Source organism: Patagioenas fasciata, chromosome 1, assembly GCF_037038585.1.
Source record: "Patagioenas fasciata isolate bPatFas1 chromosome 1, bPatFas1.hap1, whole genome shotgun sequence".
In the NCBI taxonomy this organism is placed as follows: domain Eukaryota; kingdom Metazoa; phylum Chordata; class Aves; order Columbiformes; family Columbidae; genus Patagioenas; species Patagioenas fasciata.
This window is the reverse complement of record NC_092520.1, coordinates 24,261,698-24,277,465: the sequence shown is the minus strand read 5'-3', so window position 1 is coordinate 24,277,465 and position 15,768 is coordinate 24,261,698. Positions and strand designations below refer to the sequence as shown.

General features: G+C 45.3%; 1 protein-coding gene across 3 annotated transcripts in view; it reads right to left on the bottom strand.

Moving 5' to 3' along the window:
- Nucleotides 1–3,111: 3,111 nt before the first annotated feature.
- The window catches only part of MTUS2 (microtubule associated scaffold protein 2), a 301,428-nt gene continuing 288,771 nt past the window's right edge, over nucleotides 3,112–15,768 (bottom strand). For all 3 annotated transcript variants that reach the window (XM_065830243.2, XM_065830252.2, XM_065830262.2), the window contains 5 exons: nucleotides 14,137–14,210; nucleotides 12,475–12,573; nucleotides 10,952–11,071; nucleotides 8,229–8,326; nucleotides 3,112–3,523 (listed from right to left, as the gene is read on the bottom strand). In XM_065830243.2, the coding sequence (XP_065686315.2) occupies nucleotides 3,307–3,523; nucleotides 8,229–8,326; nucleotides 10,952–11,071; nucleotides 12,475–12,573; nucleotides 14,137–14,210 (608 nt within the window). In that variant the 3' untranslated portion in view covers nucleotides 3,112–3,306. The remainder of the gene's footprint in view (nucleotides 3,524–8,228; nucleotides 8,327–10,951; nucleotides 11,072–12,474; nucleotides 12,574–14,136; nucleotides 14,211–15,768) is intronic.

The following is a 15,768-nucleotide window of genomic DNA, read 5'->3' as shown; positions in this document are numbered from 1 at the left end:
TGATAGTAACAACTCTGGTTGTAACATCTGACCCATTTTTAAAAAGGTAAAAAGGAGGACCCTAGAAACCACCAAGTCAGCCTGACTAACTTGGTGGCATTCTATGATGGAGTGATTGTTGGTGGATAAGGGATGAGCAACTGATACCATGTACCTGGACTTCTGTAAGGACTTTGATACAGTCCCACACCACATCCTTGTCACTAAATTGGAGAGAAAAGGGTTTAATGGATGGCCACATCCAAAGAGTTGCAGTCAAGGGCTCAATGTCCAAAAAGAGATTAGCAACAAGTGGTATCTTTCAGTGGTTTGTTTTGGGACCAGTGCAGTTCAATATCTTCAGCAATGACATAGTGGGATTGAGCGCACCCTCAGCAAGTTTGTGGGTGACACCAAACCAAACGGTGCAGTCAACAAGCATGAGGTACAGGATGCCGTCTAGAGGGACTTGGACAAGCTCGAGAAGTGGCCTCATGCAAACCTCATTAGGTTCAACAAGGCCAAGTGCAAGGTCCTGCACATTGTCTGAGGAAACCCCTGGTATCAATACAGGCTGGGAGATGAAGGGGTTGAAAGCAGCCCTGCTGAGAAGGTGGATGAAAACTGGACATGAGCTGGCAATGTACACTTGCAGCCCAGAAAGCAAATTGTATCCTGGGCTGCATCAAAAGGAGCGTGGCCAGCAGGTCAAGGGAGGTGATTCTGCCCCTCTGCTGTGCACTGGTGAGACCCCAACTGCAGTACTGTGTCCAGCTCTGCGGCCCTCAGTACAAGGAAGACATGGATCTGTCACAGTGGATCCAGAGAAGGGCCACAAAAATGGTCAAAGGGTTGGAACACCTCTCCTATAGAGAGAGGCTGAGTTGGGGTTGTTCATCCTGGACAAGGCTTATTGTGTCTTTTCAGTATTAAAAGGGGTCTTTAAGAAAGCTGGAGAGGGAATTTTTACAAGGGCATTTAGTGATAGGACTAGGAGTAATGGCTTTAAACTGAGAAAGGGTAGATTTAGATTAGATATAAGGAAGAAATTCTTCACCATGAAGGGGGTGAGGCACAGGAACAGGCTGCCCAGAGAAGCTGTGGATGCCCCATCCCTGGAAGTGTTCAAAGCCAGGTTGGATGGAGCTTTCACCTATTGAAAGATGACCCTGCCCATGAAAGTGGTGTTTGGACTAGGTGACCTTTGAAGGTCCCTTCCAACCCAAACTACTCTATCACCCTATGACCCATTGTATCAGAATTATATGGGCAGACTGCAACATGACAATGCAGTAGGTATTGCAGATATTGGCACATTTAGCAAGCATGAAAGTGGTTAAAATTGTTATTGGCAAGGAGAAGCTTTGTATGCACGTATGTGTTAGACATCTATCCTACTTTCAGGTTGTACTTGCTGGACAGGCTAAAATCTAGTAATGCATTTCAACAGTAGCAGTTGGTGTGGCATCATCTATTCTAACAAGTTGCTCAATTTACTCAGTATCACAGTACCATGCAAAGCTACTACAAAAATAAATGTCTCTAAAAAGGAGAAAGAAATAGCTTTTTTTTTTTTTCAACCGTTGTGGAACAGGCCACAGGTGCTTTGATGGTGATTGATGCTGTATCTAAGCTGCAGTCTGTGAATTCTGAGCAGTTCCCAGGAAAGCTGAAGCATGGCTCCCATCTGAGCAGCACGTCAGGGCTCAGCAATCCCACCTCTGCTCAGGCAGGGTGTCCTGGTGCCACCAAACACCCCGGTAGAGAGCTGACCTCCCGCAGCGCTCCTGCACCCTGCAGGCTTGCTGCACATAACTTCACCATACCCTGGTGCTCAGAGGAGGAATGTACCCAATGTCTTTGCCCCCAGTTAGATAGAAAAGCATCCCATAGATCTATTTACTTTTTAAAATTATGCTCAGGGATATGATTTTTCTTGTCAGCAGTGCCCATGAGGGCCCTGCAGCCCCTGCCGCTCCTCGGCCTCGCCACCCCTTTGGATAGTGATCACAAGCCTGGGTGCATTTTTTTGCTTGTAGATAGAGAAGTCAAAGGTAGTTTACCCACTCTTTTCCATGAGTCTCAAAAGTGCTCTGTAACTTTGGGTAAGCTTTAGCAGTGTGAAATAATATATATATGTGTGGAAGGAAATAAATTCTGACCTCATTTGTATGCATGTAGTCCACTGTGCTCTATTTGGTGTTTCAGATGGGAGGAGGTTGGAGCCGCGGTGGGTGCCACATATCTCATCCTAGTACTGGAAACCTCTTGGCCAGCAAAAGTCAAGGATGAACAACTCATTTTCTCCTTTTTGCTCATGGGACTTGAAATAAATCAAAACTGACAGGAACCTACATCCAGAGATTTTGATTGTATCCAAACCAGGACAAGGTAAAACAAGATTAAGATCTAATTAGGATTTAAAGACACTAGATTTGAAATATGTTAACCAGTAACCTCTACCAATTTTGCTAAAACCCTTGGGTTTCTCATCTCTGGCCTATCTCCACTTACAATATCGATGCTGAGAGTTAAAAAGCAGTGAATGGTATGCGTATCCTATCTGGTGTTCAATGCAAAGGTGATGGTTTCGAAGGCAGTACTGTCTCAGAATTTCAAAGTCGCTGGTGTTAATGTTACATAGAGTACCACTTGGTGGTCATTTGGAAGGCGCTTCTACTTCTGTGTAACTTTCTTCTAGGTTGGGTATAAATATTCCTGGGAGGCTAAACAGAAATGCGTTTCGTTTAGATACGAGTCTTAGGCACGAGTTAGAAAACTGCTGACTGTAATGAAAATATATCAGCAATTAGTAGTATCCAATAATATAAAAAATGCAATTCAGAACATCTTCAACTACATATATATGTGTGTGCATCTATATATAGTATAAAGGTACAATACGTACATGTATAGAAACACAAACACATATACAGAAATATTCACAACTTGAACTGTATGTGTAACTAACCTGAAATACTGCAGCAAAAGTTCATTCTAATGAACCATTAATATAGTATTTTCCAACTTTTGGCTCTAACCATAGTTAAAATGCCAGCACATCAAACTAAATGTTTTGCTATCCTATCTTTCTGCTGTCCTAGGTTTTGCTATCTTTTTTGCTAGCCTAATCAACATGTCAGAACCAAGAGCTCCTTTATGGGGACTATAAGAGTGCCCTGCCTAGAATAAAGCTATGCAGCTACCAAGCATGCTTGCAGCTACGAGCCCTGGGTGCCTGTTGATGATAATACTGCCTTGGATGGTAACATATAGCAGATTGGAAATGCACAAAAGGCAGGGGACCTTCAGCACGCAGGCACCGAATCATCGCCGCAAGGTTCTGACTTTTGCTGGAGAAGTGTTCCCTGATGAGCAGCGATAAAAAGAAGTGGAGGATGTGGGTGGGAGTTTCACTGGGCTCACAGCATCTCCCTCCTGTAGCTTCCAGAGGAGCTCTTCATTAGTCCTGCTCAGTTTCTTCTTCTCCTCCACTTCTTTCTCAACGTACTCTTGAAGATTAGCATTCTCCTCTGACAATTGCCTGGAGAGGAAAGCAGGACAACATGTCAGATGCGCCAGTGTGAAGATGATGGCATTAATGCAGAAAGCACTAAACATGAGGCAGGACCACTAGCACCTCCTCCCATCCCATCCCATCCCATCCCATCCCATCCCATCCCATCCCATCCCATCCCATCCCATCCCATCCCATGAAGAAGGCAAGGGACTTCAGAGATAACCCAACATGGCCTGCCTCAGCAATGGCGCCCCTGCAGGTAACCAATAAGCAGCACAAAGTGCAGGTGGGCTCCTTGAATTCTGCATTCTCCCCGGCTTCAATGCCTGGCTCTAGCCACTTTTTCCCTGTGGTGTTTTACAGCCTAGAGGTGCATGCAATGCTGCCCCATTTTTTTCCAGAACAGCACAGCAGCTAGAGAAGTCCTCAGAGGGGAATAGTCCTGTCTGATTCAGGCTGAAAATCCAAAGTCTCAACTCTATGGACAGCTGTAACTCTCACCCTTGTTTCTCAACCCTGCCATCAAAGCTGTGCCATGCGTGAGAAAGCATTTGTGACATGCAGAGCAAAAGCAAAGAGGTGAGAGAGAGAACAGGTGCATCCCTGACTCTTCCAACCAACAGCTACTGCATGCAAAGGAGAGTGCGCTCTCCACGCTCCCTGTTTCAGCTGGTGTCCTGATGTAGGTGCAGCTCAGCTTAGAGGCCTTCCCTCTCCTCTGTAAATGGTCATAAAGCCATCGATCCTTCTCCAGCTCCTTCTTCCTTGGTCCTAACAAACGCTCTATTCCTGACTGCAACACCAGGGAAAACTCACCAACAAGGATCAGGGAGGTGTTTTGCCCAGAATGCACTATAACCTGATGGCTTTTTGGGAGGTGGGGCATAGAACTCTCCCAAGGGCACCACAGCCTCAGTGAATCTCTCTTCTAACCAGGTGACAGGTTTTAAAAGAAATGGGGCAGTGTAGGCAGACTGTGGGACCTGATCAACACATGCTTTGGGCATGCGCTGGCAGCACCACTGTCCCAGAAGATGCATGCAGGAACATCTGGCTTCTACTGCCCCATTACGCTTGTGAGGAGCCAGGTCCAGATGTGCTCAGCCATGGGCAGCTTTGGTCATGCACCTAACCTGATTTACAGGCAATTTGGGAGTTTATAGAAATAAACAGGGAGGCACCTAACCTCCCTCCTAGGTATTTCCAGGGTTCAGCAACAGTTGGGAATGGATTTTGGATGCACACATGAAGTTCTGCACAACTTCTTTTCTGGGTATAGCCTGAAGCCCATGGCAGATGCCATGGGCTGCTGGTCCACTCACTTTGTGCCATCAAAAGACCCTGAGAGGGTGGAGATGGCATTTTTTATTTTGTTTAAAAAACATTTTAAAAATAATTTCTGTTTTCTTAGCCTCATTTCCTACACACATGATGCTCAGGTGATCAAGAATATATCTGTTCTCCCACTCCTTGAAAGTTTTGAACCATGAAGCAGTGGCTAGCAGTCAAAGCATTAAAAGACACAAGCTGGCACAAGTTTTCAGAAAGCTGCTTGCATGGTAGAGAAGGAAAATTCTCTTCACAGTCCCACTGGGAAACTAGCTGTGGCATGAGCTCACAGTCTAACGGGCATGAGAAAGTCCACATGGGAGCTCACCCTGGAGAAATAACCCCATGGGAAACCTCTTGCTACACATGGAATTACTTTTTCTTTTTCAGTGTCTAACAAGACAGGCCATAAAAGCTATATACAAAGCATCACTACATCCTTTTCCAGTCAGTATTTGCTGAGAACAAAAATAAGGCACAAGCTTTCCCTGCCTTTTTGAGGCTCTTAGTATGTGACTGGCTGGTAAAGCTCAATCTGGGTAACTGAGGAGAGGCTCATCACACCAGCACAGACCCCAGGGCATGGTGAAGGGCTTGGCTGCCTCCTCTGCTAAGGGCACTGCTGGGACATGGGACAAGTGCAGCCCACAGCCTGTCAGCACATGTCCACCTCCTTTACATTGAAGGCTTAATGTTTTTTGCTATAGATATGGTGGGATGGATGGTGTCGGTGTCCCCTGGAGTCCCACACACTGGACTTTGCAGCACTAAAGCACGCTGCAATTCGCTGGCAGAGGCAGGCTGCAAGTTATACGTGTGACCTGCAGGTAAGCAGGGAGATGTCTGAGCAGAGAAGAGCCTTGCAGCCAAGTGCCTGTGAGCACACCATGTGCCATGCATTCGTGTCCTCCAGAGAGATATGCTTTGTCACACGGATGGAGAAAGGAGCTGTTGTTTGTTGCACTACTTGTTTTAGCCTCGTGCACATTGTGCTGGGAATTTACACTGTGTCACCTGGCGTAGCATGACCAGACACAGCAGAGCCAGCTTCACGGCATGTGAAGACAGAGGCAGCTGGCATGGCCAGCAATGCCAGCATCCTTCGGCCAAGCCTCTGCCTTCAGCTCAGCCAACCTGAATCTGCCTCTGCTGTGCCACGGGAAGGAGACGGACAGATGCAGCATCACTGCTTGTAAAAGATACAGATGCCCAGTCAGCCCCTCTTCATCATTCAGGTAGGAGGAGGAAGAGAGGCAATGTAAAAGCAAAAGTGTTCTCACTATGTAAGTTTGTATTTTGAGATGTATGTTTCAATTTTAGATCTAACCCACCTAGGGAAACCTTTAACTCCAGCACGGCAGACTTATGGTCAGACGTGTTCCTCTCTTGTCCTCCTGACAATTTAAGCAACAGTAACAAATCACAGCCATTAAACCACAGAGGTCTGCAGGGACACACTGACATGATAGGGATGCAGGGGAAGGTGCTTAATTCATGCCCTTGATTTATGCTAAATCCTCTTCCAAAAGGCCCAGAGTTCAGTAGGTGCCTGTGCTATGCCAACAGAGACCAGACATCCTCCTGGTCATCTTCATCTCTAGAGTGCCAGAAACTACCATTCCTCAAACACCCTCAGTCCAAAGCACCAAAAACATGCTCGTTGATCTGGAGAGAGAATCTGAGATATTGGGAAATCAGATCATTTATTCAAGTGCTTGAAGTCCCAGTAGAGGCTCTGTGGAGTTCCTGTGTTCAAAGCTGGTGTATGATCTACAGTCAAGGAAGGATTCTCTCCCTTCCTTGGTAACTACCCTTGGCTATGATTGAAAATATGTCTGTGGCATACACCTCAGCCCCTCAGTGCCTCCAGGACCCCCTCCTGGCCCTGCTGCAAAGCCTAGATTTGCTCTGGCTCCTATTCCTCCTGCTCCCCTCCCTCCTCTCACTGTTGCTGGGCTGCCCCAGCTGCTTGGGTACATAAACTGCAAATTGGCAGACATATCTCTAAGCCTGCTGTTCCCCAGCAAGAGCAGGTCCACAAGCTCCTTCACGCTGTGCTGCCCAGGCAGTGCCAGTGCCACAGAAACAAGCAGCTGGGGTTCCTACTGCTGCCAGGAAAATTCATGGTTTAGTAACTCTGGCTTTAAAGCCCCACTGGACACTGTCCCTATAGCTGTCCCTGTGGCTGTCCTCGAACTGTTCCTGTTGAAAATGACTGTCCTCTAACTTTCCAGGCTGACCTCAAACTGAGAATTTCTCCCAAAGGATGTTCCTCGAAACCATTACCTACACACTTACAGGCAAGAAACACAGCTCTGCAGCTGGATCCCAGTGGAGAGTGGAGGGGCTCTTCCCCCAGCCACAGGCAGGTGCTGTGATGCAGAACTCAAGCACTGAACCAGGCACCCTGGCTGTTGTCACAGCCATGGATGCCACTTCCAGACCACCATTCATCTGGCCCAAAAGCACGTGTCTCAAACTGGTCTGGGGAACCAGACCTCAACAATTCCTGGTTTCCCCCTTCAAGAGCAGAAAGGCTATAGACATCCACTTCAGACAGCAACATATATGTTACAAGTATTTACAAGCAAGTGAGATGAAACATAATCTTCACCCCAACTCACATGTTAGTAAGCAATGCTGCCTCTTAAAAATATCTACATGCAAGAGAGAATTTTATTTAAAGGCTGAATTGTTAATGAAGGAGACACTACAAAGACAAAATCTGCAATTAAATCAGAGATGAGATGCTGAAGCTTTAAAAAGTCAGCTAAAAGTTAAATTGCATTTTAGGCCAATGGCATAATTTCTGGCAACAATGACAGCTAGGCAGCTGGTATTCTGGGACAAGTTCAGCCCCAGCATCTCCCTCTGGTATCCTCTCTGTCTGGCTACAGCTGCAGCCTCTTGCCTTACAGCAGATGATAAAGTCTGTGGGACAGGGACTGTCCTACCTATTTCTATACCACCTAACACAAGGACCTTTGTCATCCTTGTCAGGTTGTGACAAGACTGTGAACAGACAGTGCACATGAAAAGACCCACCAAAACGAAGGATAACCCTGCCTGGGTGCAGTGGCATCGTTAGGATGTCTCTCCTAAAATTGCCCCATTTCCCATCTTTGTTTCTCACTGACTGACAGGTCTCAGGGCACTGACACTGAGGTCAGAAGCCACTGGCAACTTCGCTCTCAGCAGCAAAATCATGGAAATACACAGACATATATGTGGCCTTCCTTATGTTAAAGTACGCAAACCCTGATATAAAAGGGATTTTTAAATAAAACAAGCAGATCGGAACACCAATACACTTTCAAGAGGAAATCAGTTTTTCCCCTTATAAAATAAGTGTCAGCCTTGGGGAGTTAAGCTCAGACAGATTGCAAATATCAGCACAAACCTTGTTATGACAGTATTTTGCTCAATCCTGGCTCTGAGTTCTTCATTCTGCTGTTGCAGCACGGTGATTTTTTCTTCCAGTTTTAAATTTTTTTCAGCCTGCAACAAAAGAAAGTTTGTTAAGTCTGAAGAAAGCCCAACACTTGATCCAAGGGGATTTGTTCTTTATCTTTATTTGTCTCTAGAGCAGCTTCTAAAATTTAAGGGTAGATGGAGGTGGTCATCTTTACTGCAGCTGAGACTTGGAGGTCTGATTCGCACAACATCATAGTGGTGAAGTGGGGCCATTAGCAGAGCATTGAGCAGAAGCAGAGCTAAACTAGCCCTTCTAACTGAAGAGGAGGAGGGTCTTAGTCTTGTCCAGCACAAATAAATCGTCTTCCTCAGTGATGCTCCCCATATCTCAGGAGCCAGCGTTACCAGCTGCTGCTGTAGACAGGGAGCTGGTGGCACCTGGGGACCATGGGGGTGCCCAGCATGGATAGGGCACTGCCATGTGAGACCTCAGCCTAGCGATGAAGGAGGAGTGCAAGGTGGTGTGATGTGCATCATCCAGCTCAGCGAACCTCATCAGGCACAAATGTCTGGTGTCCAGCCTCTAGGACTGTGGTTCCCCGGTTAGGTGGAGGAAGGAGTTCCCCACCAGGGCAGACTACAGCCAGCAGCAGCCTCAGACTGCTGCTGCATTCACAGGAGGTGGGCTGCCCTTTGGAGACACTCCTCTCTACTGCTGACAGCATCAGCTTACACTAGACATTTAACTCTAAGCTACAATTAAGTGAAGTTAATCCTATCACAAGCATAGGTAGCTTTTACTCAGGAAAGTTCAAGGACAGAGTTCAAGGAGGTCAATAGCAGTGTATTAAAACATCATCAAGATGTTGATAGGCATGTACCACAGCCTCAGATGCCTTGTTTTTCCCAAGTTTTAAATTTGACGTGCTTTATCACCTTAGTTCTTGTTTTTTCAGCAGTTTGAATTTTGCTGAATTCAACACTTTTGGAAGAAAACAAGATATCACAGGGTAACCTTATCTCTGTGTGAGGTCAGTTATTGAATTTCCCAGCCTTTTATAAAGAACCAAGAATATTGTGCACTGGAGTCAGCAATAACTCACACTTTATAGCAAAGGTATCAGTTTTATGTAGTGGTTTCCAATCTGTGCAGGTAACCACAAAGGATACTCCTGTTCCTCAGATATTCTGGCCTATGCTATTAATAGCATGCTTTGTTAGAGCAGAACAAGGATTCTGGCCTCAGTTTGAAATGCTCTGAAAGAGGGAATACCATTGCAGGCACTTTCTCTGTTTCTTCAATAGTTTTAATAAATAGTACACATGAAGCATGGGAAAAGACCTGTGCATCTCTTTCCTGCTCCACTGCAACCCTCACCCTATACCACTCTTCCCCTGCTACCTTCATTTCCAGTCTCCCGTTCAGGAGAAAGGGAGACAAGCCTGACCCTGTACTTGAAATGCCCTCCTGCTCCCTTATGAGGCATCCCATCTTTCAGAGCATTTAGAGATGCCCTGGAGATATTCTGGCAGTTATAAAGGTAGATCCCTAAACAGAAAGCAGTTGTGCCTTTGGACTGCAACAGACTCTGTTTTACTGTGATAAAAGGCAGGAGCAGGACTGTGTGCTCGTATGTGGTAAATTAGCAAAAGCAGCCAAATGACCAAGAACCATGTAGGCTGTGGTGATACTTTTTTTTTCCAGTGTAACACTACAGTCCATTTTTTTCAGATGCTGGCTTATCTCCAGGAGCAGCGTGTTGGAAGGAGCACAGTTAACAAGTCTCAGTTGTAAAGAGGCACTTTTCTCCACATCCACTTACTCAAGCATCTGTTCAGCAAAATAACCATCTGAGTTCTCAAATTTCCCTGTAAATGGAAACAAATCTTGCTGAATGCTGTGCTGAACCAGCTGTCCCGGCTCCCCAGCTGAGATAGTGCCCCATCCTGTCACCACACAACATGTTACTGTCACTGTAGGTTACGCCTTACAAAACTAATCCCCTTCCCAATAAAAAATGTAACTGATGGTGAACTGGGGAGTTCTTTGTCAGGGACCCCCACAAGCAAAGGATGAGAAAACAACATGGTCTGCAGAAAAGCATTGCTTTAGGTTTGGAGAGAGTCCTTCTGGAGTAAGCCTTCCTAGTGACTGCTTGCTGAATATTGCTAATTCATCCTTGTGGCTGGGAGCTCCCTAAGTGCCTGCCCGAGCAGCAGCAAGACACACACAGATCAACTTTCCTCCACTTGCCCTCTCCAGCCCTAAATGTTTACCTGACTCCTGTAAGGGCGTGTGGTGCAGGCCGGTGTACAAAATCAAGCCCTGGAGTACCACAAAGTTCCTCTTCCTCCATTCTTCCTCCACCACTTGCCTCACTGTCTAACATACAACACCTGAGAAGGTATTGCATGAAAAAGCAATACAGATCAACAAATGTGTGGGAGAAATCAAGGGTATCATAGGTGGGTGAAGGGATGAGAGAAAATCCCAATTTCTGAGTGACAACCTGAGACATAGTATAGCAGAAGCAGCTATATAAGTTGACAGTGGAACAACATAATATAAAGCTATTTACGAACCCCCTTTAACTGTGTCTTGCCCCAGTTTCCTGTGTTTTTTCACCTCTTTTAAGTTCATACGTTGTAACAAAACTTTTACTTTATTACCTCTGTGATGTCTACTCTGGAGGAAAAATGCCAACTCACCTGCTTTTCTAGCTCCATAATCATCTTCTCCTGCTGGTGAATCTGATGATTCTTCATTTCTAAAACATGTTTTAAGCTCTTCAGGTCTTTTTCTAAGTGCAGATATGGAGCTCGTACAATCTAGGAAATACACCAGTGATTTGGATACCTGTCAGCCATAAACGCATCTTCAGCCATAAGATAAAGTATCCAGAGTGTACCCAGTGGTTTAGGAGTCTCAGTGATGTGAAAAACACCTGGCCCTGGGCCTCCCCAGCCCATCTGAACCCTGATATTCTCACACAGACCACCCTGTTGGCTGGATGGCCAATGGTACCTTTCTTTTGACCAGCCTCATGGCTAGAAGAATGGGACACCAGGTTGTTCAGCAACCTCATTCCTACTCATAGCTTGGGAACTGCATGAGGTGTTTTACGATTCTGAAATGATTTTGGCTTGAGAAAAGCACAAACATGTAACTGAGGAAACTGGACAGGGGGGCAGGAGGTGTGAACTGCAGTGTTCTGCCCTGCCTGCACCACTGCAGCACAGTGCCTGTCAACCAAGAGCAACCAAGTTCCTCCTCTGCTCAAGAACTTCAGATGTAGGGGTTCAACTCATGGGTAAAAGATGTGCTACGAATTATACTGATGAAACACTGTCAGTGTTCTGGATTTCTCCCAGTCTAACTCACTCCAGAGAACCGCCTGGTAGTACTTGGCATTAACATCACTGTGACAAAGCAGAATTTGTCCTTTCATGTAAATTAAATGCTGTAGTGGAGGTGCAAAGGGACAGATGCTACCTGCTTCCCATGACCAAGACTGTTCCAGACATTTGCACTCCTCTCCTAAGGAGTTATCTCATTTAAAAACTCATTGACCTCCTTGCTTCCCCACTATTTTCACTGACTGTCCCCTCTGTCATGTTGATACAGCTGCCCATGGGGTTGTGCTGTGAACACACTGAAAGGCCTTAAGTTAAAAGAAAACTCTTTTTGGAAGGTCATTTCAGGGTTTTTTCGTTTCAGATAAATAGTTGCAGTGTGTATTTACTTACACACTGTAAATAAACAGCACGGCCCAAATAGACAGCAGTTCAATAAATATTTCATATGATAGGACTGTCCTCTGCAAGTCCAGAAAAAAACTGAGGAAATACAGAGGGTATCAAAGAAGTTGGTTGAGAAGGAACACAAAAAAGAAGTCTAAATATAAAAATACAAAAAGTAAAAGGAGAGAGGAAGATGGGAAAGAAGAACAGACAGTAAAAAGGACATAGTAGATGGAGCTAATGAAATGTTTTGGAAACAGAGCAACAAATTCTAAGTGAAAGAATAAAGAAAATTAATTAAACTAAAAAGAAAAAAAAAAAAAATCTAGACTAAGATTTCTGGCTCATCCTCAGAGCTCAAGATTTGGGGTGTCGATTGGGTCCTGCCCCCGTCCCTGGGGTAAGGATCCCATTGCTATCCACTGAATTGTGTGATGTGAGTCATATCAAGAAACACATATCTTGACTGTACAGCTATAGTTGCCATCTACCTTCAGTTGTTCCTCTGTGTTTTTCTTCAGTGCCTCTTCAAATCGGTCTGCTTTGGCCTTAAGAGATTGGTTCTGGAAGGTGAGGGTGTCTATCTGGTCCTGGAGGGGAGACACACCAATGAATACACTGTGTTATCACCCCACTGACATTGATGCAAGTCAGTCTGCACCGTGAAACCATCAGGGGAGCTGAACAAGGTTAAAAACCTCTGCAAGGTGGTGGTTTTAACATAAGGCTATTTGAACACACAGTGAGGTTTTAGACAACCCAGTGCCTCAGGCAATTCCCAAATCCTTGCAACTTCTGCAGCTGGCTGACACTGCGTGGCACTAGATCATAAAATGTCTCTGATGCTAAATCACCCCATCACTTCGGGGTGGATGAGAATGAGCATGCTCTTCCTTAAGAGATCTGGCATTTATATCACAGCCATGAAAGAGATAATTCATGCAGTCCCTAGAGTCTGAATGATGTGGTAGGTACCACATCCCTGCTTCCTTCACCTTTCTAGGCTTCTAACATGGTAACAGGCAATGATGAGTTAGTGGTGTGGACTTAAAATGATTGTTTCATCTCAGAGCTAAACATGGGAACAAAATGTTATTCTAAGCAATCATAATTCTGTTGCCATCAAAGGCATTCCTGTTACCTCTATATATAGCACCTATAAAAGCCACAATTGCTATGAAACTGATATTCTTATCTTTCCTATATGTAATGTCTTGGCTATAACATTACATTAGTGCTTATTGCAAAACTGCTGACATGCATCAAACTGCCACAGTGAAGGAAGGCTGTGACAGTTGCTGTGTGCAACAGTATGTGCTAGTCAGGGGCTTCAAAAATTGTAATTCATCTCTGCCTAAGAAATCAGAGTTCGCATTATTTGCAGTGGCACCTTGTTCACACAAGATTTCCAAAATACAGCATGAATCACAGGAGCATGCTTCTGCCCTCGCCTCCTTGGGATTTCTTCATCTAGAGAGAACAGCATGGAGTTAACTGAAGGATTGAAAAAAACAAGATGATCCTGAGTTTGGTGTTGAATAGTGGGATGTAGGAGATGGGATGTTCAGCGCTGGCCCTGCCTGGCCATGGCCTGGCTGCACAGCCCTTGGGGCATCCCTCACTAGGGACCTCATTGCCCACTGGTGGGAATGGGGATGTGTCTGCACTGTGAGACCACATTTAGGCAGTGGGAAAGAGTCTGAAAGACAGGTGCAGGGCTAGGCAGTTCAGTGTTTCTGAACCCAAGGGCTGCCTGCTGGAGGGCACCATGTAGACAAGGTGATGCTCAAGCTACCACAGGTGCCAGAGCTCTCCCTACTATGCAGGGAAAGACTCAACTTTGCTCCTTGTGCTGGGCCAGCAGATTTAAAAGCACATGTCCTTGCTTTATCCAGCTGCCTTTTTCTCCCTTTAGGTTTGTCCTCTTTTCTCTTTCAGGTAGTTAGCATTCTGCAGCACCACCCAAGGGGGAGGAAAAATCCCGAGGGGTCACCTTTGCTGCTAGATCCCAGTTTGGATGGGCAGAAGACAAGAGGAACCATAGTGCTATAAAGCAGTGGCCTTGTGTGCTGGCAGCTGGCATTGGGGCTGGGGCTGCCCATCAGCTGCTGTGCAACATCATGACAGGGGTGGGAAATAACAAAACTGCTAACCTGGAGTGACAGACGCAGTTTTTCAAAATTCTCTTCTAATTGTGCCTTTTCCAGCTTGTGAGCAGTATTCAGTTCTGGGGAAGACACACAGACATGACATTGCTAAGTGATATCCAGCAAACCAGGGTCTGAGAGCACAGGCATCATGAGGCAAGTGCAACTGGGGATGTAGTTTTAGGGCATGGACGTTGAGTAGGAAACTGGTAGCAATACACTCTGTGACCTTACGAGAATTGTTTTGGGGATCAAGTCTTCCTGATCTTTCACTGCTTGCAGGTATGGCTACTTCTACATGATCAGTTTCTGATGCAAAAATGCGAATGACAGTGTGTCTTCAAGAGCTGTGGCAGATGAGCTGTGAGGTTTATTCCATTAGTGAGACTGACAGCCCGAAGACAAAAAAAGTCCTCCATTTATGTGGCATGATTAAAGGTTTCAGTACTAAAACAACTCACCTTGGATGTAATAATAACGAGAAATTTAATAATCAAAGTGGAGTAAAGTTTAATCTCTAAATCAATGGCATCAAACTGTCATCCAGTAGCACCTACCTTTAATATACAGACACTCTATTTTTTGTGTCTTTACCCTCAATCCCATGGGTTTTGCCCTCTAACCATTGCTCACTAGCCTTAATAACAGCAGTAATAATACCAATGCTCTGGTGCTGCACTAGACCTCAGCTGCTGCAATGCCCTTTCCATGCACAGGAGGGCATTTCATACCCGCATCAGGAGCAGGGAGCGCAAACCTTCGCCACCAGAGCTTTGATAAAACACAGCCAAATTTTATCATCAGAAAATGCTAACAAAAATAAACAGCTGTGAATATCCTCAAGCAAGAAACAACATTTTTTAAAAAAATTATTTTCAAAATTGTATATGTTAATTTAAAAATGGTATGCTAGATACCATCTCTGCAGGTGAACAGTTCACGTTATGCCCTGGACTGTGTCTTTCATTGGCATAGTGCAGAGCTAAGCAACATGGTTTGGGGAAAGTTGTGGGAAAACCTACTATAGCTATTTAAAATTTAGACCCTCATGCTTATGTGCAAAAAAAAAAATAAAAAGGGGGAGAGATTGTACAGATAACTGTTAAATGTCAGCTAAAGCATGTAGAAAGACGTGTTTAGATACTGAACTGGGAGGGAGGAAATAGCTCTGGTTTCAGCATCAAATCCCATGGAAAAACCGTCACACAAAATAAAGGTAACAGTGTTGAGGTGCAGATTTGCACCAGTGTGTGGCTCTGGTCTGCTCAGCATGGCCAGACTTCTGCTACTGAAAATGATGAGCCCTTTTTTTTAGAAGCATTGCAGGCATTTAAGCACCTAAGTTCAGAGATGTTCAATGAGCTCTATCCTCCCTAGCACTGAGGATTCGGCTCTTGAAAAAAGTCTGTGTGTGAAGTGAGGTGGAATTCAGACTCTATGGTCAGCGATCCATGGAGAAAGCCTTTTCTTTGGCCCAAAGACCTCTCAGACAGTCTCAGGTCCAAGTTAGATGCTGTACGCACTGTGCACATCTCTCCCTTGCCCCTAGCATGAACCTGGTGGTCCACCCCACATGAAAGCACTCGACCAACACAAATTTTCTGTATCATCTGCTCTGATGGAGGAAAACCCAGGCTT